Source organism: Staurois parvus, unplaced genomic scaffold, assembly GCF_062004578.1.
Source record: "Staurois parvus isolate SC_StPar_1 unplaced genomic scaffold, SC_StPar_1.0 ptg000239l, whole genome shotgun sequence".
In the NCBI taxonomy this organism is placed as follows: domain Eukaryota; kingdom Metazoa; phylum Chordata; class Amphibia; order Anura; family Ranidae; genus Staurois; species Staurois parvus.
The window spans coordinates 1,921,729-1,946,057 of record NW_028318035.1 but is presented as its reverse complement, the minus strand read 5'-3'; the positions used below and the strand labels follow the sequence as shown (position 1 = coordinate 1,946,057).

The 24,329-nt window shown below is 40.8% G+C and overlaps 1 protein-coding gene across 2 annotated transcripts in view; it reads right to left on the bottom strand.

Annotated features, from left to right (window-relative positions):
- INF2 (inverted formin 2) overlaps positions 1-24,329 on the bottom strand; it is a 139,796-nt gene that overhangs the window by 32,562 nt on the left and 82,905 nt on the right. For both annotated transcript variants that reach the window (XM_089680293.1, XM_089680294.1), the window contains exons 8-16: positions 22,411-23,394; positions 20,955-21,097; positions 20,225-20,286; positions 18,851-18,953; positions 17,552-17,637; positions 13,916-14,016; positions 12,087-12,157; positions 7,165-7,272; positions 2,704-2,774 (exon numbers count right to left, since the gene is read on the bottom strand). In XM_089680293.1, coding sequence (XP_089536419.1) covers positions 2,704-2,774; positions 7,165-7,272; positions 12,087-12,157; positions 13,916-14,016; positions 17,552-17,637; positions 18,851-18,953; positions 20,225-20,286; positions 20,955-21,097; positions 22,411-23,394 — 1,729 coding nt within the window. The remainder of the gene's footprint in view (positions 1-2,703; positions 2,775-7,164; positions 7,273-12,086; positions 12,158-13,915; positions 14,017-17,551; positions 17,638-18,850; positions 18,954-20,224; positions 20,287-20,954; positions 21,098-22,410; positions 23,395-24,329) is intronic.

Below are 24,329 nucleotides of genomic sequence, written 5' to 3'. Positions count from 1 at the left end.
GCCATCTTTGTCATCCCATCCTCAGCTCTCCCTGCAGCTGCTGGTTGGTACAGTGGGTTCTCGCATGGTGGATAGAGCTCCTGCATCATGACGGATTATACTGAGCCTGTTTTCACTGCCACTTTGTAAGTGTTTTTAACCGTTGTCATTAAAGTGATTTTGGACATACTGCACTTAGAAGCACCTTCTTGTCTCATCCTCCCTTACATACAGAGTCTGATTCAACTCATGGAAGTGTTGCCCAGTGCCTGTGTTCCAGTTGCTCATCCATTATTGGCTGACATTCCTCTGTCCACGGCATCCTCCAATGATGTGCCCTACATACATCTCCTACTTCGGACCCAACTCTATTGCAACTCCTATGAGGGTAGTGCTACAATTATATGTTGTTTTAATTATTTCAATCAAGATTATATTTTAAATTATTTCTTGCAGCCCTTTTACTACCTTTAAAAAACTTTGAGCAAATTTGTTTACTTTCCTCTTCCGAGAGTATCTAACTAGTCTATGTGCTGGCCCAGTTCCTCTGCCCTGCCCTCACCTCCCTTTTCTATAGCTGCTGGGGAAAAGCAAGGGGCCAAATAAGGCTCTTCGCTACCCTTTATTCGGCCCTTGGGGCACTATTCCTCCCACTGAGACCGACAATGGGGCAGCACTTTTTCCATTGAAATCAATTATGGTGTACTATTCTTCCCACTAGAACCAATGATGGTGTACTATTCTTCCCAGTAATACCAATGATGGGGCACTACTCCTCCTATTGGCCATTTAACATGAAGCTTTATTCTCACGGATGCTGGGGCCAGGACAGATTCTATCCTCACTGGACCTAATCCGACCCTCCTAAAGTCTGAAGACCCATATACTGGCCCTTTGTTTGAAAAGTTTGGAGACCCCTGCTACAGAGTGTTACTTGACAACTCCGAGTTTGCTGGAGCTACTGACATCACATCCAAGATCCCCACTCTACTTCAAACTAGAAAAACAAAGTTTTGGCTGGAGTTCCATGTGACAACATGGGTCACATCATTCTGTATATTAGGCTTGGTTCACATATGTGTAATTGGGAATCGTGGGCAGAATCAGCAATTCATCCTGAATGGAGCCCCAAAAGATTACAATTTTTTTGAGATTGCCATATGGCAAAATAAACATGAAAAATCGCACCTTGCTTAGGGCCACAATTTTGGTCTTTGAGTTTCTTTGTCACGTTGAACAAACAGAATCGTGTGAGAACGTCCCACACAAAACTGCAAGCGTTAACACAAGTTCCCGCTATGCGCAGTGTGAACAGGGCCTTTATGATGAAGAATATAGTAGAATATAAGTAAATATCAATACAAAAATGACAGTTACCATGCTATTTATTTTCTCATATCTACAATGGAGATTATTAATATTATTATTATACAGGATTTATATAGTGCCAACAGTTTTTTCAGCGCTTTACAATATAAAAGGTCTGATGAAGCAGCTCTTCAGAAAGCATGGATTCTGCAAGGAAGCTGCTACAGTCTGCATCCAGGGCGAACCTTATCATGCCCCTCAGACACAACAATTTCCAAAGATATCTGCAGACTTTATGTCTACAACATTCCGATAAGTGCATTCAATGTTATTGTAAATCATTCCATGATAATGGGAAAAATGAGACTTGTGTGCTGTGTCTATTTCCTAAATGGAAAGTATGATGACTGGCGGTCAATTTTAATCAATTTTTTGAAAGTTTACAAGTATTGAACTGATGTGATCTCTTCTTTTCACTTTACATAATATGTGTTTTACAAAACTGTTTAAAACACGACACTCAGTCTGTACGATGTTGGTGTTTCCAGTGAGAAAGCCCAGCACTCAGTTTGCACACGATGTTGGCGTTTCCAAATGTTCATTTTTTTTTTTCCAAGATGAATGCTTGTTTTCACACTCAAGATAAGGTCGACTCTGGGAATGTAAGCAATTATTTCTATGTATGAACAAAAAAAATCCAACATCCAGCTCGAGTATCTGTGACTGACTGTACTATCACCTCCATTCTGTTAATGTGAAAGAAGGACACGTGTGACTGCACTTTGCTACAGGAGATACTGCTATCTAAAAAAAGTAATTTTTTAAATATACACATAAAAACACACAAAGCTCTATGGGTTGTTTAAAGAAAGCAGAACAATTGCTGTTTGCTTTCAGACTCTCTCACCGTAATTAATAGCTTTTTTGGAGCACTACAGAGCAGAGAAGGAGAGGAAGGATAAAGAAGACTGGGGGAAAGTCATTCTTCCAACTCAGAGTTGATCCAGGGAATATCCGATTGCCTCTCAAGGGGTCAGGAAGGCATTTTTTTCCCTGCAGGAGCAAATTGGATTATGCTTTGCTGGGGTTTCTGCTTTCCTCTGGATCAACTGTAGGTATAGGATTATAACTTTTTGTTTTTTATTTTTCTCTTTTTTCAGCCAGACTAACTATGTAACTATATAGCTGTATGTAATTTAACCTATTAAGCTCTGTAAACAGGCTTTTGTTAGCAAATCAGTTAAGATTAGCCTGGTAAATATATGAAAGGGAACGTAGAGTTTCATCTTCTAGATAAAAAAAGGCCATTACGAAGTATGCATATGTCATTTTTCACATCACCCGCACTAAAAGATGTACAAATATATTTAAACACTATATATATTGTTAACGTAATTCTATAAAGATGTAGATTACCCAGCAGCTGCTGAAACCTTCTCAAGATCATTTGGAAGCTCAATAAGATCAGTGTGATTTACTTCTATTTCCTGCAATTAGAGATCATTAGTGAAGTCAGTAACATTTATAGTCTGGCAGCAGTTCTCTAAATAGCACAGAGCCTGGAAGAATTGTTAAATCTCACACACAGCCTTAAAGTTGTAGTAAAGGCTTAACGTTTTTTTTACTTTATTGCATTCACAGCATTAAAAGCGAATTTCACCTTTCTGAACATGTCATTTAGGGTGTAACATGTTCAGCATGCACCCTCTCTCCCTCCAATCCCTACCTCCTACTGTGACAGCGAGCAAGGGTTCATCTCCCTGTACCTGCTGTCACAATTCAATCAGCGTGGCCTCATGGTGCTATACCCACACACAGGGCTGTGGATAAGTGGGTACCAGTGGTCCCCCTGTGCGAGGCTCAGACCAGCGGGGGGGTTCCAGGAAGCAGGGTGAATCGGATGTGGGCAGGGAGGGTGATTGGCACAGCGGGGGGGGGGGGGCAATTACTGGAGCCTTTTAAGGCTCTTTGCAGCACCCTCCATTACCCCATGCTGCCCTAGCCCCCCACAGTACTGCCAGCTTTCCTCCTCTCCTTCCCACTGGCAACTGCAAGCACACAGTAGGATCCTTAGAAAGAAGTGTGTGGGAAGGGTCTGTAAATATGTCACATTTACCAGCCCCTTCCTTTTTTGAATGGACACAATGGTGATCGGCACAGATCACTCGCTGTGTCCATTCATAACTGAAGCATAGTAAACGGTGTTTATTTGGGGGCTCTGTTACATTGGCTGTATGGTTTCTAACAGCAGCCCTGCCTACATGCCCACGTCATTCATTCCAAGTACCATTTGCCATTGTGGTTGATGGCTTGAAGTTCTCAATGAACTGCAAGGGCGCTGGTGAGTGCTCCCGCAGCTCATTAATCTTCCTGCTCTCAAGAAACTGCCTGCTTGTATCGGAGGTACAGGCAAACAGCTATACTGAGAGTCTGCAGGAGCCTGGTGTTGCACCCATGATCTGTTGACCGCAGGTGCAAAGCTCTCAGGTTCCTTTGAAAAAATAAATTAACATTTTTTTTACCTGCAAAAGGTATTGAAGGTGTCAGTGGGAATTTTTGCCCCATTGTTGGTGTCAGTGGATGGAATAGATCTCCATTGTTGGGGTCAGTGGGCGGAATAGTGTTCTATCACTGGTGTGTGTGAAAGGAAAAATGCCCCATTGTTGATGTCAGTGGGAAAGGGAGGAATATTTTCCCATCACTTGTGTCTGTGGAAGAAAAAATGCCCCATTTTTGGTGTCAGTGGGAGGAATAGTTTCCCATCACTGGTGTCTGTGGAAGGAAGAATGCCCATTGTTTGAATTTGTGGGAGGAATAGTTCCCCATTGTTGGGTGTCAGTGGAAAAAATGTTGCCTCAATGTTAATGTTAGTGGAAGGAATGCTGTTTTGTATCATTGGGAAGAACAGTGCCCCAAGGACAAGACCACTGTTCTAGAGCACATTTCTAGTGGATACAGTAAGGCTAGAAGAAGAGTGATAGGTTCCTTCTGCCTCCAGCTGGGAGGAGGGAGCAGAGATGTGGGTTTCCAGGTGCTGTGTGCGACTATGGATGCACACAGCTCAGTTAAGGCCCCAGACGGGCACATAGACATGGGTGTCTCCTTGGCACGCAGTCAGTCGAAGGAAACACCTATGCAGGACTGCGGCCACCCCCCCCCCATGAAAAAAACAAACAAAAAGGTGAGAGAGGAGAGGGTTTCATATCACTTTATAGCTGGCCATACACCAGCAGAATTTTGCTCTAATATTCATACGAAAACTCATCAGAGCATTTGATCTTACCATCACTGAGCGATATTGCGTGAAATATTTTCACTTTCAAAGCTTGTAAAAGCTTTGAATAGCACAGCAGAGCAATACAAAGCAGCTTGTCTACATAGTAAAAACAAACAGCACACTGTTAACCCTTTGGTCGTCCCAGATGTTCACCCCTTCCTGCCCAGTGTCATTAGTACAGTGTCAGTACTTTTTATTAGCACTGATCACTGTATTAGTGTCACTGGGGATGTCAGTGGCAGTTAGCTTCCACCCAGTGTCAGAATGCCCACTGAAGCCCAGCCATTACTAGTAAACAAAAAAAAAATTTAAAAATTAAAATTACAGTATACAGTTGCAAGAAAAAGTATGTGAACCCTTTGGGATTACGTGGAGTTTTGCATGAATTGGGCATAAAATGTGCTCTGAACGTCATCTAAGTCACAACAATAGAAGAACACAGTCTGCTGAACATAATACTACACAAACATTAGATGTTGCCATGGTTTAATTGCACATAACATGTAAACATTCACAGTGCAGGGAGGAAAAACTATGTGAGGCCCTAGCTTAATGACTTCTCCCAGAGCTAATTGGAGCCAGGAGTGAGCCAACCTTGACTCCAATCGGTGTGATGATATTGGATGTGTTGCTGACAGCTGTCCTGCCCTTAAAAAACACACACCTGTTTTGGGTTTACTGGTTTCAAGAAGCACTGTCTGATGTGAACCATGCCTCGCAGAAAAGAGCTCTCAGAAGACCTACGATCAAGAATTGTTGAATTGTATAAAGCTGGAAAGGGTTACAAAAGTATCTCCAAAAGCCTTGATGTTCATGTGTCCACGGTAAGACAGACTGTCTACAAATGGAGAAAGTTTAGCACTGTTGCTACTCTCCCTAGGCGTGGTCGTCCTGTAAAAATGACTGCAAGAGCACAGCGCAGAATGCTGCATGAGGTAAAGAAGAATCCCAGAGTGTCAGCTAAAGACCTACAGAAATCTCTGGCACATGCTAATATTTTTGTTGACACATCTACAATAAGGAAAACATTAAACAAGAATGGAGTACATCTGAGGACACCACGGAGGACGCCGTTGCTGTCCAAAAAGAATTTTGCAGCACGTTTGAAGTTTGCAAAAGAGCACCTGGATGTTCCACAGCACTACTGGCAAAATATACTGTGGACAGATGAAACCAAGATTGAGTTGTTTGGGAAGAACACACAACACTATGTGTGGAGAAAAAAAGGCACAGCACACCAACATCAAAACCTCATCCCCACTGTAAAACATGGCGGAGGGAGCATCATGGTTTGGGGCTGCTTTGCTGCCTCAGGGCCTGGACGGATTGTTGTCATTGATGGGAAATTGAATTCCAGAGTTTATCAAGACATTTTGCAGGAAAACGTACGACCATCTGTCCGCCAAATGAAGCTCCGCAGAGGATGGATGATGCAACAGGACAATGACCCAAAGCATACAAGTAAACAACAAAACAATGGCTGCAACAGCACAGAATACGCCTTCTGGAGTGGCCCAGTCAGAGTCCTGACCTCAACCCGATTGAAATGCTGTGGCATGACCTTAAGAGAGCGATTCACACCAGACATCCCAAGAATATTGCTACACTGAAAGAGTTTTGTGAAGAGGAGTGGTCCAAAATTACTCCAGATCGTTGTGCAGGTCTGATCTGCAACTACAGGAAACATTTGGTTGAGGTTATTGCTGCCAAAGGAGGGTCAACCAGTTGTTAAGTCCAAAGGTTCACATACTTTTTCCTCTCTGCACTGTGAATGTTTACATGTTATGTGCAATTAAACCATGGCAACATCTAATGTTTGTGTAGTATTATGTTCAGCAGACTGTGTTCTTCTATTGTTGTGACTTAGATGACGTTCAGAGCACATTTTATGCCCAATTCATGCAAAACTCCACGTAATCCCAAAGGGTTCACATACTTTTTCTTGCAACTGTATATACTGCCATTTGTAGACACTATAACTTTCACATAAACCAATTAATTTACATGTATTGGGATTTTTTTTTCTTTTTAGCAAAGATATGTACCAGAATACATTTTGGCCTAAATTTATGAAGAAATTTGATTTTTTAATTGGTGCAAAAAAACAAAAAACAAAACAAAAAAAAACAAAAAAAAACACACACACAGGTGATCAAATACCACTTAAAGAAATCTCTATTTGTGGTAATAAAAGAACATAAATGTAATTTATATACAACATTGCATGACCGCACAATTGTCAGTTAAAGTACAGCAGCGCCATATCGCAACAAATGGCCTGGTCAGGAAAGGGGGTAAATCCTCAGTCCCATTCTTGGGACTGAGGAATACTCTCCTCATTTGCAGGACAGGCATTTTACATGATAAATAGACTTTTCTGTTAGAAGTTTGACAGTATCTTGGCCTTGAAATGTAAACAACTATGACAAAAAAGGGGAAAACTCAGAATGAGAATTCTTTTTTATCAATTTGTTTTTGTTTTGTAGCATGGGCTACAGAAATTTTAACAATCTGATTGATTGCTGCTGGTAATCCCATTTTCCTTGCAGTTTTTGTCTTTTTTTAACTTTTTGGGTTTTTTTTTTGTTTCTAGTCCTCACCTCCACAATATGGTGCAGTAGAGTTATACGGGTTTGGTTTGCCTTTGTTTCGGTCAGCTTCAGTAAAGTGCTTATTTTAAAGCCATTTGCATTTCCAGTGTGACTTCCCTAGAATGTGACAGAAGAAAGATCCAGTCAACCAATAAAACCTCGTATGCAGTACATTTCAATGTATAATGTGAAATCCAGTAAGCACCAGACCAAAATTTTAGAACACTATTATGACTGGATGAAGGTGACTATAAATGCTTGGGTAAGTTCCTGCTACACATTAGAAATGCAGAAGCTGCTTGGATAAGTGGTGAAATGTCTTCAACATTACAGGATATGTCCAATTGAATGTGACTAACTACTACTAGATATACCATGACCTGAATAAATGAGAACCTTCACAGACATACAATATCCAAAAAGTGAAGTGGCGATCGAGTGACCAGATATGATTATTGCACCACATCCCTTAAAATTGCAAATATTCAATAGAGAAGATGGGACTTTCAGGGTGCATAGACATGAATACCACACATTAAAAGTTATACAATTTTTATTTTGTATTTTGGTAAAAAACACAAGAAAGGAAAGAAATACAGAAACATAAAAACAAATTTCAATTCTAAGAATACCAACTGAGATTCAAACTTGTAGTTCACTACACATTTTCCTTTGATATACCTTTAGACTGCCTTGGCGATAGAAATTTCCACAAAAAATCTTCCCTGAAGAAGCCCATGAGGGCGAAACACGTAGGGAGTATTCTACATTTACCCAACAAAGTTTGAATCTCAGTTGGTATTCTTAGAATTTAAATAGTTTTTATGTTTCTGTATTTTTTCCTTTCTTGTGTTTTTTACTAAAATATGAAATAAAAATTATATAACATACAATATCGAAACATAGATAATCACCAACAGCAACTGATGAAGAAGATGATACCTTTGAAACACACGAGCCGGTTGGGATCTCTAAGAGGTCCCCCTGTACTCTGGAGACTGCGGAGTCAGGGACTGCTGGGCTACGGACGGGTGTCTCAATAAGCGATTTTTATTCATAGGATTGTTAGTGCAATTTATAATGGTTTTTAATTTGTGTAATAAATGCTGTGGGATAATGCACTAGGCTGGTGCGCCCTCTTTTGTTCACTTTTATCCAAGCATAGATGCCAGGTTGGCACTCACAAAACAGTTGAGCATCAGAGATAAAGTGTTTTTTTATGACTTGTGACCTTTAAAAATGAAGCTGAACTCTGGGCAAATATTAAAAAACTTAACATGGCTATGTATTCATTGAACATGGAATATGACTTAGTATCAGCCTCTTGTAATCCCCATGTGCAGTAGAACACAGACAGGAGGAGGGAGGGGCAGCACTAAGGTCTGATCAGTCTGATGCAGCTCCTTTGCTGTCCAATCAATGGGAGGAGGGAGGTGACCAATCTGCAATGCCTACCTGCAGACAAGTCTGGTCACTCACCAACTTGTGGATACAGGTGTTAGCACTTCTACCTTCCCACATTCCAGCTCTGCCTGGTCAGATAGACAGGCTGTCAGTGCCTCTAAGTATCATGGATCACAAGTATAACAGCTGTAAACCTCCAATGCGTTTCAGCCATCAGGCCTTAGTCATGTCGGCCGAAGCGCGGTGGATGTTTTACAGCTATTATACATATTTCTGCAATAAAGGATAACTGTTGTTGGATGCTATTCCAAGCAGCGGCGGACTGACCATCTGGAAACTCTGGCAATGCCCGAGGGCCCGGGGTCAGTAGGGGGCCCCATGAGATGCCCCTGGTACCTTTTTCATAGGCTTTTTTGAGTTTGGGTAAGGACACGGGCCCCATGATCTCCTATTGCCCGGGGGCCCCATGAGTTGTCAGTCCTCCCCTGGTTCCAAGTGCTGACTTCTCTTGTGATCCACTCACCAATCTGACTTTTCTGTCTAGTAGGGCTGTGAAGCTCAGTACTGAATGGAAAAAAATATTTGGCAGGTAAAACATGTAAGGATTTTAACTTAACTTTAATTTATGGTTTGCCTGAAGTTCTAGTATAATACCTATATACACATTTTTTGTGAAATTATTTGAAATATAGTTTCTTCTTCTTAAAAAAAAAAAATGGGCAGAGACATGCAAATCAATCTTAATTTTCTTCTTCAAACTGTGCCTTGTAGTCAATTTAAATATAACTGCTAAATCCCAACTATGAGGACATGAACCTTACTGGCTTATACTGTAGCTGTGAATCCACATACAGTATTTTCTGGCGTATAAGACTACTTTTTATACTTAAAAATATACCCCAAAAATTGGGGGTCGTCTTATAAGCGGGGTATAAAATGTGAACCTTTTATACATCCAGTGGTCTGATTACCAAAGGGACGTACCGGTATGTTTTGAAACAGCTTGGCTCAGTATACTGTATATACCACACATCCAGCAGGCTGACAGATTAATCTGTCATAGGGACATTTGTTTTGAGCCAGCTTGGCTCAGCGCGGTATACTGTATGTACATTACTGCACATCCAGCGGGCTGTATATATACTGTATGTAGCCGAAGCTACCGTATTACCGCACATTCAGCAGTAACCATCGGTTTTGGAATTTGATCCATATGATGACTGTCTTACAAATGTATCACAATATGTCATTCATGTACTTTTGATGTCAGAGGATGAACATGAGGATTTTGAAGGATTTTAAGTACCGGTAAGTCATAACCATTTCAAGTAAAAAATCTGATGTTTTGAAATGGTGTTGCCTCGGAAGGGGGGTAGTCTTATACGGCGAGTATAGCCCAAAACTTATTTTTTAACTGGAAAATTAGGGGGTTGTCTTATACACCCAGTTGTCTTATACGCCGGAAAATACGGTACATACAAACCAATAAGAACACCAAACAAATGTCCAAGGTTTTTAATGATACAATTGATTAATATAAAATAAATAAATAAAAATACAATGCATTCCAGGGGCCAAACGCACTTCACCTTCCTCTGGGGTGCAAAACAAGTACAGAGATCATAAATATAAAAAGGGACGTGAATACAAAAATGAATATACAGATATTACATTTATGAGCTTTTACATTTATAATTTTGGACCTTTGTATCTGGTACTTGTTTTGTTGTCCCAATGAAGGGCGAGGGTGTTTGGCCCCAAAATGCATTGGGTTTTTCCTGCAAACAACTGTATAAAAATCTTGCTCTCATTGGACTGTAAGTGGATTCTCAACCCTGGGTTCTTTGTTTCTAAGGGCTGACCCCATTTTTTTTAGTGCTATCTAACCAGAACAAGGGCTCCCATTGACAATTTCAGTGATCTTCTGAAAATCTGAATGAAGCATCCCATTTGTTCTCATGTTTTTTTTCCTGTATTATTTTTAATATTGTCTGTGCAAAACAGAGCCAATTGGGCATACCCTAGCTCATGCAGTACATCAATCTTACACAGTGTACTAAAACAATAAAAAGCCCAGAAATTAAACAGTGAGGTGCACTTGATACAAGGCAGTAAAACATACAGGATCAAAACCAGTTAGGAAAGCATCCAATTGCATCTCTTGGGATATGGGGGAACTTGCGCTAGAGCATCTTCTTTAAGATATGAATAGTAGACCACAGCTTTATACTTGACCTCCTCCCTGCAGAGTCATTCAAAGCACTTACATTAACTTGGTCTAGCCAAGATCCGGTAAGGCATTGGTATTTGTTCTTGAGCTTGACAGACAAACTATTGTGTCTCTAGTGTTGGGCTTAAAGAGCATCAATAGATAAGGCCAGGTGTCACCTCCCCTAATATTTAAAGGGGTTGTAAACTTCAGACCAGGGGCGGACTGACAACTCATGGGGCCCCCAGGCAATAGGGGATCATGGGGCCCGTGTCCTTGCCCAAACTCAAAAAAGCCTATGAAAAAGGTACCAGGGGCATCTCATGGGGCCCCCTACTGACCCCGGGCCCTCAGGCAGTGCACAAGTTTCCAAATGGTCAGTCCACCCCTGCTTCAGACATGAAATATGAATGAAACCTATCCCTCTATAGTGTGTATTTGTCTCAATCCAGAGCACTAAGTGTCATTTCTGTCTGCTGCCTCATTTCTCTTCTATCAGCATGAGCCCTTCTGCGTTTTCCTGACACCAAGAGAGAAATGACAGGGGAGGGAGGGGGGCGTATTTACCACAATGCAAATAAGGCAATTGCCTAGGACGGCATTTTTCAGGGGGGCAGCACCTCCCCCCAGAAGAAGGGATGAAAGAAGGGACAAGCGCACCATGGGAACCAGGTGGTATTCAAGAGGGGCTGCAGGTTGCTTGATGGTGTATGTATAGCCTGGCTCTTGTTCCCAGGAATGTGTGGAGCTGTAAAGATGATTGTCTCTCTATCGCTGGGGGGGGGGTGTTGTTTCTTGGCTCCCCTGGGTGGGGGGCAGCAGTGTTGTTGGTCAATGTCAGGCTCTCTCCACGGGAGGGGGAAGGGGAGGTTGTTTTGCTCGGTGTCCATGGGGGTAGACGATTTTTGTGTTGCCTAGGGCAGCACAAAACTAAATACACCGCTGGGGAGGCACATCCAGCAGATTGACAGCTTCAGCTCTGCCCCTGTGAACTGTGTGGACGGGGGGTGTCTGCTCCCTCCAATCAGCTCTCAGAGCTCGGCTCACTCCCTCCTCCCATTGATTGGACAGCAAATGAGCTGCATCAGACTGTAACTTCAGCTCCCTGACACCTGCTTTTCAGAGCTGAGAGATCCTGTGTAAATTCTGCAATTTGAATGGATGTAGGGGAAATACTGCTCTAGATATACAGGTACAACTTATGTAGGAGGATTTGTTTAATCTCTGTGTATCACCTGAGGCAAGTCAACTTGGTAAATGTGTTTACAAACACTTTAAATATTCACATTTCCAGTGTAAAACAGTACAAAATACTCACATAATTCAAGAAGTTGCCAACTTTCAGAACAAGCTGACAAAAGAGTGGAAGTCTCTGGCTGTTAAGAATTTCTGAAAATATAAAAAAATAAAATCATTAGCAGCCATTCTAAATAGAGTAGGAAGGGTTAGGCCCTTTGCTTGTTTTCCATTGCTGTCTGTGTCCCTGCTGGGGAGAGTCACCCCTCTATTTGTACAGATGACCATTGTCATTCAAGGTGAGGAGAAATCCCAAACTTCTGAGTTGTCATCAGAACAATGGGGAAACCTTTGCCTTCTTAAGATGGGAATTTTGTTCTGTTTTCCTGTTGGGTCTCCAGGCCAGGAAGTGGAGGTATATTTCTCCAGAGGGACAAAGGCAGCAAAAAAAAAAACAAAAAAAAAACATAAACCTGATAGACGTTTTGACCCTTTCCTTCTTGGTCTAAAGCTAAACAAAAATCTCTAGCAGCAGTAATATTATAATATGTAATAATGAGATATAATAATGAAAAATAATTAAACACATATATAACATGCACAACTTAATAAAAAGTCCATAAGTGAGCTAAACACATGTGATGGGTAGCAACAAACAAAAAAAAAAAAAAAAAAAAAAAAAAAAAAGCAGCTTCTTCAGTGAATCTGAGAAAACACCACGTGTCCGCCATTAAAACACACTCTGAGGCTCACCAGAGTGCATGTGACGCACAGGAGAGAAGTCATCAGCACTTGTTTAATCCGTACTTCCCACATGGCAGAAAAATATATTTGAAATATATTTTAAAAATATTCTTTTAAACTATATTGACATATATTTGAAACACTACAATTTTGGCCATATTCAATATATTAAAAAAAATAAAATAAATAATAATAAATATAAATATATATATATATATATATATATATATATATATATATATTAGTTGAAATGCATCTTTTATATATTACAAAGTATATTTTTTAAAAATATATTCTTCTGATCTTTTTTTTAACATATAAAAAAAAAAGTAATTTTAACATATACTTTTCACATATATTTGTAAATGCATTCCAAAACGTAGATCTGTCTTTTTAAAGACTAAGTATATTTGAAACGTATTTTTAAAAATATTTGGTAATAAAAACTCATTTCAACATACAGTGTTATATATATATATATATAAAATAGTATTTCAAATATATTTTTCTTCCATATGGGTCCCCTGGCTCAGTGGCTCACTGGATGGTCTCTCTCCTCACAGCAGTCTCCCACCACAGCACACTCAGGGACCAGGAGTTAGTTCAAGCATCCACCATGTAAACCATCCAAAATAACACTTCCCTTTGTATAAATCTGGCAAGCAGGTTTAATAAGATCATTAAAAGCACTTAATGTTATACAGCGTAAAAACAACAGCAAAACCCAGAATCCTTGGTGATGCGCACGCTCATGTATGATGTCGCGGGTTCTGGCTCCGTCCAAAGTGTTTCATCAGATGACTTCTCTAAGAGTCCCAAGCATTCTTGGAAGCCTCAGTGTTTTTTTTTAGTGAAGGACATGCAGTGTTTTCTCAGATTCACTTACCATGGAAGAAGCTGACCCTTTTTGAAGTTTGTTGCTACACGTCATGTGTTTAGCTCACTTATGGACCTATATTTAGCTGCGAATGTTGTATAGGCTATGCTATATTCTTTAATTTTTTTTTCTTTGTAGGATTTAATGCCGATAGTGCTGCACTTACATATGCTTTTGTCCTCTATTGTGAGGTGTATCCTGTACTGTGTGCTAGCTGCTATATTGGAATCTTTCCTCTTGCACAGCATTTTTTCACTTTATTTTGAATGAGAAATAATAGATCCAGTTACCTTCACATGCAGAGCTGACTGTCTGAGCCTTTGGTCGTAACATGTCCAGCATAACATTGGTCTCCTCACAAGCCAGCATACACTCAATCCGAAGCTGGTAGCTGCAAACATAATGTGATCTAATTTTACAGTGACCATTACATTATACAATTCCCTAAGGTATACATTATGGATGGGGGAAATCCCAAACTGTTTCTACAGCTATGTTCCACAGTCCCATTGGAATTTAAATACATACCATAGGACCCTTGGGAAAAAAAAAGAAGCTCACAGCTTTTTCCATTAGTGCTAACTACTAAATAATCACATTATGAGAGGATTGTCAATGCATAATTGCGTGATATGATAGAAAGAATCATGCCATACACACAGGTATCTAACCAGCGGAAAGTAACCCATAAACCAACCAATCTCCAATCATTTGTTATTGTAAAAAGATCAAAATCTTTACCAAGTAGACCTGTTAGTTTAATTCCTATAGTTGGGAAGATACTGGAGAATTTAATAAAAGACCACATAGATGAGTTCTTGCTGGAAAAAAAATATTTGAAAGCAACAGACAGCATGGATTCATGAAAGACAGAAGTTGTCAAACAAATCTGATTTCTCTTTATGAGGAGGTGAGCAAAACCTTGGACAGAGGGGTGGCGGTGGACGTGGTATATTTGGACAGAGGGGTGGCGGTGGACATGGTATACTTGGACAGAGGGGTGGCGGTGGACATGGTATACTTGGACAGAGGGGTGGCGGTGGACATGGTATACTTGGACAGAGGGGTGGCGGTGGACGTGGTATACTTGGACAGAGGGGTGGCGGTGGACGTGGTATACTTGGACAGAGGGGTGGTATACTTGGATTTTGCAAAAGCGTTTGACACAGTTCCCCACACACAGCTAATGTGTAAGGTTAGGTCTACGGGCTGGGAAAAATCCGTATGTAAAATGGAAAGAAAACTGACTAAATGATGGTATTCAGAGAGGAGTGGTTAATGATTCATACTCTGAATGGTCTAGGGTTGTCAGTGGTGTACCCCAAGGTTCAGTGTTGGACCCTTACTTTTTAATATATTTATAACAATATAGGGTCTGGGATTATAAATCCCATTTCAGTCTTTGCAGATGACACCAAGCTGTGCAGTGGAATAACATCCTTACAGGATGTCTTCAATTTACAAGCCGACCTCAATGCACTGTGTAATTGGGCAACTATGTGGCAAATGAGGTTTAATGTTGATAAATGTAAGGTTCTGCACTTGGGGGCTAAGAATATGCATGTATCATACATACTGGGGGGGGGGGGGGGTACAACTGGGGGAATCAATGGTGGAGACGGATCTGGGAGTTCTGGTAGATCACAAGCTTAATAATGGCATGCAATGCCAAGCTGCGGTTTCTAAAGTGAGCAAAATCCTCTCTTGTATTAAAGGAGGTATAGACTCCTGAGAGAGAGATATCATATACCCCGGTACAAATCATTAGTAATACCTCATCTGGAATATGCAGTTCAGTTTTGGGCTCCAATTCACAAAAAGAACATTGGGGAACTGGAGAAAGTACAGAGAAGGGCAACCAAACTGATAAGAGGCATGGAGGAGATCAGCTATGAGGAAAGATTAGAGGAACTGAATGTATTCTCTCTTGAAAAGAGGAGATTAAGGGGGGATATGATCAACATGTATAAATACATCAGTGGTTCATATAGTGAATTCGGTGTAGAGCTATTCACCCTGAGGTCATCACAGAGGACAAGGGGGCACTCTTTACATCTGGAGGAAAAGATATTTATTCTCCAAATACGGAAAGTTTTCTTCACAGTAAGAGCTATGAAAATGTGGAATAGACTCCCTCAAGAGTTGGTTATGGTCAGTGGATTGCTTTAAAAAAGGCCTGAATTCTTTCTTAGATACACAGAATATAACTGAATACTAACATTTATAGGTAAAGTTGATCCAGGGAATATCCAATTGCCTCTCGGGAGATCCCCTGCACGAGCAAATTGGATCATGCTTTGCTGGGGTTTTTGCCTTTCTCTGGATCAATTGTGGGTATAGGATAACTATTTTTTTTAAATGGTTGAACTGGATGGACTTTTGTCTTTTTCAGCCAGATTAACTATGTAACTATGTTATTTCAACCTCCCCCAACCTCATTAATGCCTATACCCCAATAATGAGGGCTATCATATTATCTTTGTTGATCTTCACAGGCATGAAAAGACCAAATTAAAATTAGAATAATAACAGCTCATCAGCTACAGATCTCTCAGTTTCAAGGGACAATACTGTACATGAAATAAAGATGTACTAAAAGAAACACAAAAGCTGCCATTGCTGAAGGTGAGCATCAAGGGCAGCTAGCACTGAGTGAGCGGGAAGACTTCCACTGACACCCGAAAAGGCGAGTAGACGTGGGCGCAGCATCCGGATGGTGGCACCTCCCAGAGCATGGACTTCTCTAACCTCCCAGCTCATGGCTCCGACAAATGGAGGACAAGAAAATGTTTGTCCAGGGTACAGTTAATATTAAAGATAACCCTGCCTTGGAGTCCTGAGCTGTGTAATTCTCTGCAATGAAAGCAGAGGAGCCTGAAAATATTCAGGCAAATCAAGTGGGCAATGATTTATTAGAATGTCTTTGTGCAGACGTGGGTTATCTGCTGAGAATCAAGTAATCCAGGCAATTGTTAGTTATGGATTGTACGAGTCTGGGTAGGCTGGACAAGTCAGCATAAAAGGTATTTAGGCCCCCCCAAAAAATTTGTGATTCTTGTGTATCGCTGCTTTAAAAAAGTAAAACTATTTATAAAAAGGATAGCGGTGTGCTTTTTAAATGTACTGTACTTGGTGCTCCCTTTGCTATGGGACTTTGAAAGCAAAGAAAATGCTTTTAAAATAATAGAAGGGGAGGAAAATTGGCCAGGAAGAGGCACCTGCCAGTGTTGAGCAGAGGGAACTGCAAGCTCCATACTGCTGCCTGCATTTTATGAATTGGCTGCAAAATGCAGGTCTTGGTGTGGAGCAATTTTGCAGTGTAAAGCAGAGCACAAATATCAGTATCCACTCTCCGCTATAAGTACCCCAATTTAGTTTGGAAAGCAAGGTACTTAAAAGGGGTTCTAGAAAGGTTGCAACTCGCAAAAAAAAAAAAAAAAAAAAAAAAAAAAGGACTGTTGCTATGGGGGCACTTGAGCAGGCTTGCCCACTAGCCACGTTCCTGTGAATGGAGATTGTCTATTTAAACACAGAGCACCCCCCCCTCTCTTTGGGTCACTGGTTGTGACTGACAGTAGCAAGAACCAATGGCTCTCACTTCTGTGTGAACCAAAGAGGAGAGGGGGGGGGCAGCTGCATGCACATCGCTGGATCGAGATGGGCCTCAGGCAATTATAAGAAGGGGGGGGGGGGGGGCGAGCTTCAACCATAAGGTTTTTTTTACCTTAAAACATAGAATGTATTAAAGATAAAAACCTTCTGCCTTTAGAATCATTTTAAGCCTACTCTGTAGCAAATATAATGTCAAATGCTGTTTTAATTCCAATAGTCAGACAAATAACCTCATATTAAAGGTTCTGCCTTTCCAAACATATGTACTAAAATGGGGTGGCTCATCAATCTCACAATTTTCGTAAGTCACTTACTTAGACACACCAAGGAGCAGCAGATAAAACCGGTCTGCATTTGATAACTTGGAACTATCTTCCTTGAACCCTTTTAGGTTTTCCACCTGTAAGTGACAGATATTGATTAAGGAAAACAGACAGAGATATCTTCCTGCCTCAAACCACTGTATGCCTTAAAAGCAACCTTTTTCCCCATATTTACCCCAGAGGAGCACATAAAATATTTTTCAGGTCTACCAATTCCATTGTGGCCAGTGGGAGGAAATGTTCTTATAGTGGTGGTCAAAGTGCCACCTTTATAGACAGCTAAAATAGACCATTGGTGTCTTGCAGCTAGCTCTGCAAAGAAATGATGGCACCATTGAATTGGAGATAAATCAGCCACAGCTCAAGGAATCCCTAGAATCTCCAGAGAAACCGTGGTTGAGAATGGCTGCCTTAAAATATATCTAAATCCAGAAACAAATGTACCTTTTCGCAACTTACCAGTCTTTGTATGTGGTGGCTGCATTCATTTTTTTCAGGCTAAAACGATTTTCAGTAAGTACAGAAAATACCTGTTGATCTGGTCATAAATTTTGTGTCCTTGTCCCTTTACGACCGCTCAGCAAAACAATCTAAGCTTTTTTTTTTGTAAACCGCTATTCCCATCAGCCCTAATATAATGGAGAACAAATTTGGTTTGAACTCTAGCCTGATTGGAAACCATGGCTCCCTCCATGAAGTGGAGGAAAAAAAATGTAGCCAACCAGGACAGGCAGTATATTATTCATAGGACCACTAGGTGAAAACTTGAAAAAACCCTGAAAAAAAGAAAGCCAAATCTAAAAAGGACCTTGACATATTGTAATCACCAGTGATTGAGTATTGACACAAGTGTCAGGAACAACCATAAAAGCCAATTGACAGGACGAAGGTGTGATTTATAGTGGTAACCCTTGGCCAATCACCGGCAATTTTTGGTTGTGTACTAAAACCACCTGCGTAGTATGGACCTTATGTGGTGCATTTTATAATGTCACAAAGTATTTGGTCACACAGTTCCAGATCCCTGCCATATAATTGTTCTATAGACCAATGGTCTGTGGTATAACCTGCTCATCAACGGGGAATTTGAACAAAACCAGTTCAGGTGTCATCTTATGTCCATAGGTACCTTGAGAGACATTTGTTCAATTATCTAGAACAGCATTTCTCAACCTTTTTACTCCAGAGAAACCCTCGAAAATGTAAGATTTTGCAACCCACCAATTTTAAGTAAGTAACCCCAATGTCTTTTAAACCACTGTAATGACAATGGTATGAAATTAAACTTACTTCGTGTTTTTCAGGAAGCAGCTTGAGGAATTGTTTTAGTACTTCAATATCAAACTTTGACCGATCCCCCTTCTCAATCATGGAAACAACTACTTCATTGGAGCTACAAAGCAAGAAAACTTTTATTGAGTGGAATGCCAAGTTCTTGGAGAAAATAGAAATCCTCTCTTGCCAAGGGGCTGTCCCTACATTGCAAGGGTGAAGGTAAAACTAAAACTCTTGTGATACCTACCTCTGCTTTAATGGTCCAATGCCAGCAAGGGAGCCGGTATTCAGCCGTCTTGATTGGCCAATGTGGGATGATGTCAATCCTGTGCATGTGCAAGAATTCAGTCATCCTAGCACACAAGCAATGTGTCGGAATGTAAACTGAGCTATGCATGTGTGGCCCAGTGTACGTTTTAAAGAAGACTTCAAGCAGCCTCACATAACTGGGCTTTTTTCCGTGGGGCCACACATTTGCGTACTTGCCTTTGTGCTGGGAGTGCGCCACATGGTCAATGATGATCAGTGCCACCCACCTGTGTCCAGCAGTGCCACCCACAAGTGGCAAGCAGTGCCACCCATCAGTGCCACCTATCAGGGCTGCCTCATCAATGCACATCAGTGAAGAAAAAAAAATTACCTGTTTGCAAACTTTTATAATAGAAACAAAGGAAAACTTTTTTTTTCTCAAATTTTTTTGCTCTTTTTTGTTTATACCACAAAAAATAAAGATACCCAGTGGTGATTAAATACCACCAAAACAAAGCTCTCTTTGTGGAAAAAAAAAAAAAGATAAAAATTTCATATGGGTACAATGTCACATGACTGCGCAATTGTCATCCAAAGCTTGACAGCGCTGAAAGCTGAAAATTGACCTGGGCAGGAAGGGGGTATAAGTGCCCGGTAGGCAAGTGGTTAAATATGAAGTAAAAGAAAAAACTGATGTCAAGCTATATTTGGAAAAAGGGTATGGAGCATACTGAACTGTGGCATTGTCAACAGTAGCCCAATTTGCTCCAGGTTGCAAGGTGACTATAAAAATCTGCTATAAGGCATGTCTGGTCATTAAACGTAGCATGAATTGACTATAAAAAGCGGGGCTAGTTCGTCTCTGCCCGGAGAAGGACCTTAGGATGCCAACAATAGCAGCCTACATATTTGTCTCAGTACGGGTTTTTCTCCAGCTTCCAGTTGAAAATATAGTGTGAACATCTTATCTGACTATGCACAAGCATTGTCCACCATTGCTTGTTATACAGAGGTTTAGAAGACAAGATGTAGATTTTAAGGCATCTATGTAAAGGACAATTAATGGCCACAAAGAGTTATTTGAATTAGATTTGTGTAGGTCTGAATATTTTAGCAACAAAATAAAATGTAAAAGCCTACCTTTTAAACTGCTTCAAAAATATGTTCAAATTCAGATTTTTTTTGGAATCCAAAAAGGAAATCTGTGAAAAAAATAAGTAGTGAAATAAGAAAATGAAAGTGGAAAAAAATCCTGTTTTTAAAATGCCCCCCCCCCTCCTACCTATCCTGCATAGCTTGTAGAAAATGATCTAAAATCTGGTCCGATCAAATCAACTAATCCTGTAGCTTAGTGTCCCCTGTGTAAGTGAACAGTAGCAGCAGGGGATAGGAAGGAGTGCTGACAACGCTGGGCCAGAGAAACCTATGGGCAGGGGTGGACTGACCATTTGGAAACTCGGGCACTGCCCGAGGGCCCGGGGTCAGTAGGGGGCCCCATGAGATGCCCCTGGTACCTTTTGCATAGGCTTTTTTGAGTTTGGGCAAGGACACAGGGGCCCCATGATCCCCTATTGCCCGGGGCCCCATGAGTTGTTAGTCCGCCCCTGCCTATGGGTGATGTCACAGCTCCTGGAATAAACAGCTGTTGCCAAGCATTCCCTTACATGGGGAAGCAGGGCTTCCAAATCATGTCACTGGACCAGATTAAAAAAAAAGTAAAGTATACAGATTTGTTTTATATAGGGTAGACAGGATAGGTAGGAGGATGGTGGAGGGAACATTTTAGGAATAGTTCGTGTTAAGCTTTGCATCCACTTAAATGTTGCACACCATTCTTTGAAGTGTTTGGGGTTTACCCTAAAAATTATACCTCTTTTGGTGGCTTATTAATCGGCATAGATTGTTTGTCTTTTTCTTTGGCTTGAGGAAGGCAAAAGAGCTGCTCAATGCTGGAATAGTTGGGTTCTGGAGTTTCTTCATAAGTGCTTACTGAAGACCACATTGACTGTCCATCTAAAAGAGATACAGAAAAGTGCAATAATTCATAACAACCAATCAACCACGTTTCGCTGGTCTGCTTGCTCTGGATTGATAAAAGATTAGAACCGATTGGTAGACTGTCACTGGCTTTTTGCCTAACAACTTAAACAGATCAAAAACAATAGAAGTTGTGCAGACAAATTCTGATAGCACATCTGGCTGCCGTTCAGTTTACGCCTATAGAGAGATGTGGAGAAAGCGAAAGACACTTCCAGTGCTGCCTTATCAAGAGCAACTAGTAGTGATCATGCAATTTTTTTTTATTTTTAAAAGCTATACTCCAGGCAAACAGCTAAATACACAGAATAAATAATTTTTTTTAAAACAGGATTTATTACCATAAACACAAAGTGTACAGCAAAAGATACACAAAGCATGTATCAGAATACATGAATTTCAATGCATGCTAACCTTTCCATACAGATAGCATCAAATGGGGACACAGGTACATACAGCATTTTTGGTATAAAAGAAAGGCAAAACAAAACATTTTGGAGCAAACCACTACCCCCGTTCTAATGCTCTACTATGTTCCAGTGCAGCAAAGAATCAATCATGGATAGTGGGTCAACAGTCAGTATGTTGTACACACACTATTATCTCTCCCCCTCTAAGGGCATTCTGTCACTGTGTCCAATGAATACACCTATCTAGACCATATTCTAGTAATTTTTTTCAGGCACCCTCTAGCCTCATATGTCATCCCATATAAGGGGACATTGGAGTTGACCAAGTTATTCCAGGCTGTTAGGTTAATGGTATCGGTCCATATCCAATTTCAGATTGAATACATTTAAAGGAAGCCATTTTACATGCAATAGGGTTTGTATTTCTTTCTATCCAGCCCTGATATTTATACGGCTCTGCCACACAGCACAGCCCTGTCTGATAGGGGAGGAGACCTGATGTTTTTCTGCTGCCAATCAGTAAGAGATCTTTTCCCAACCCTTACGGAGGATCTCATTTCCTGGAATTTGGGATAGAGTGGGGAAGGACAGTTTACCTGATTTCTGTTCTTGTAAAACATTGTCTGCAGGATAGGAAGTGAGGATAGATTTCACTAAAAGATTCCTGGATAGCAACAGGAGTTCTAAGCCTTCTAAAACACCATCCAAAACAAGGAAAAAGTTTTGGATAGAGATACCTTTTAGCTATTTTATAATGAAAAAAAGTTTGAAAATCACAGTTTGAAGCATACAGGAATAAAGTGGCACTTTTCTATTTTGCTACATGCAGCTAGATACTTGTATCAAGTTGAAGGCCTGGAACTTTTCAAAAGGTCTTACCTTTGGCAACGTTAGGAGGTAATTTCTGCCAATTCAGTTTCTTCATTTTTATTGTTGGCCTGTTGACCTTGAAGCAAGCTGGTTTTAAGAATCCCAAAGAATAATCCACGCGGGCAACTACAACTTCATCATTGAAGCCTCCTGGAGGTGGTGGAGGTCCCATACCAGGAAATGGGGGAGGTGGTGGTGGGATGCCTCCCATGCCAGGAAATGGGGGAGGAGGTGGTGGGGGAATGCCTCCCATGCCAGGAAATGGGGGAGGTGGTGGTGGGGGAATGCCTCCCATGCCAGGAAATGGGGGAGGTGGTGGTGGGGGAATGCCTCCCATGCCAGGAAATGGAGGAGGTGGTGGGGGTGGTGGCATGCCTCCCATGCCAGGAAATGGGGGAGGAGGTGGTGGTGGTGCTGGCATGCCTCCCATGCCAGGGAATGGAGGAGGTGGTGGTGGGGGGATGCCTCCCATGCCAGGAAGTGGGGGAGGCAGCGGAATGTCAGGAAGTGCAATACCCCCTGTGCCATGCACAGGAAGAGGAGGCGGCGGTGGTGGAATACCTCCCATAGCAGGCAAGGGAGGCGGAGGTGGAGGAGTTACTTCTGCAAGGGTAGGTGGTGGAGAAGGAAATGAGTTCATGCCTGGGAAAAGAGATGACATCTCACAAAGAGGAGGAGGTGGTGGTGGTGGAGGTGGTGATGGAGTAAACTGTACATCAGCACCAAGGGATGGAAGAAGGGCAGGTGGACTTATAGCTAGAGGGACATGGGAAGACATCTTTCCAACCTTCTGAACATCCTCTGACGGTTCAACTAATGCATCTGCTAGAGATAAGCTGTTCATTTCTTCTTTGCTGGAGTCATACATAGGTTTTTCTGTCTGTATGCTTACATGAACTGTCTCAACATTTTTATCTTGGCTCTTCTGTTTGCTTGGGTGTTTCTTTGAAGTTAAGAGCCTATCCATAACTCCCTCAAGGTTGCTATCTTTACCTGTCAAAAAAAAAAAAAGTATATTTATGATAAAAACACGGATAAAAAAAGTATACATACAGTATGATAATAAACTGATAAAAGAGGAGCCACTCTTAAACTATCAGAGAAACTTTGACCTTATGTATACTTTTACACCAAGGTATCATCTGTGGCAGTAATCTATGGCTTGTTCTTGCTTTATCATTTCACTGCCAAATCTACAATCATACAGCATATCCCTCTTCTTTATTAGGAGGTAACAATTAACCATTTCCACCCCTTCTGTAACCATTCTTCACTGTTTCTCACCTGCTCCTCTAACCAATATAGAAAGAAAAAGATCGCATATTTTGTTTGCCATGATTCCTGAATAACCTGTAATACTGAGTAGCTGAAATTCCAGTAGCTCATAGTAAATGTCCATTACTAACAATACTAATGAAGCAGCCATGACTGATGCATATTTTTATTTTAACAAGTAACCTTTGGATTCCTGCTCTACCTATATGTTTATGGTCAGTGACTTACTATATAGGAGTTGTAACTATTAAAAAAAAAAAGTTCTTAAAATATGAATCAGCTCCCACATTTCCTAACAGATCCCCTTTAAAATACGGAATCAGGATAAATGTAAGCCCTGATTTTTTTTTTACATTAAATTTTTATTGAAATATAGTAAAATATACACTGTGCAAAGAATATGAAGAATAACTTCAGTTTCCATCCATAACATTAAGAAAATACAATATATGCAGCATAGTATAGCCAACCTAGTCCTTCACATAATAAAAATATCCGTAACCAGTAATCTGATAATTAGGTCAATCTCTAAGGAACCTGTTACTCCAAGTGGGATCAGAAGCTAATATTTTACTATGTGAAGTGTCATTAGAAAGGAAAATAAACAACAGAACTGGAAGTTGTACAGAATTACAATTAATGGTCTATAGTGT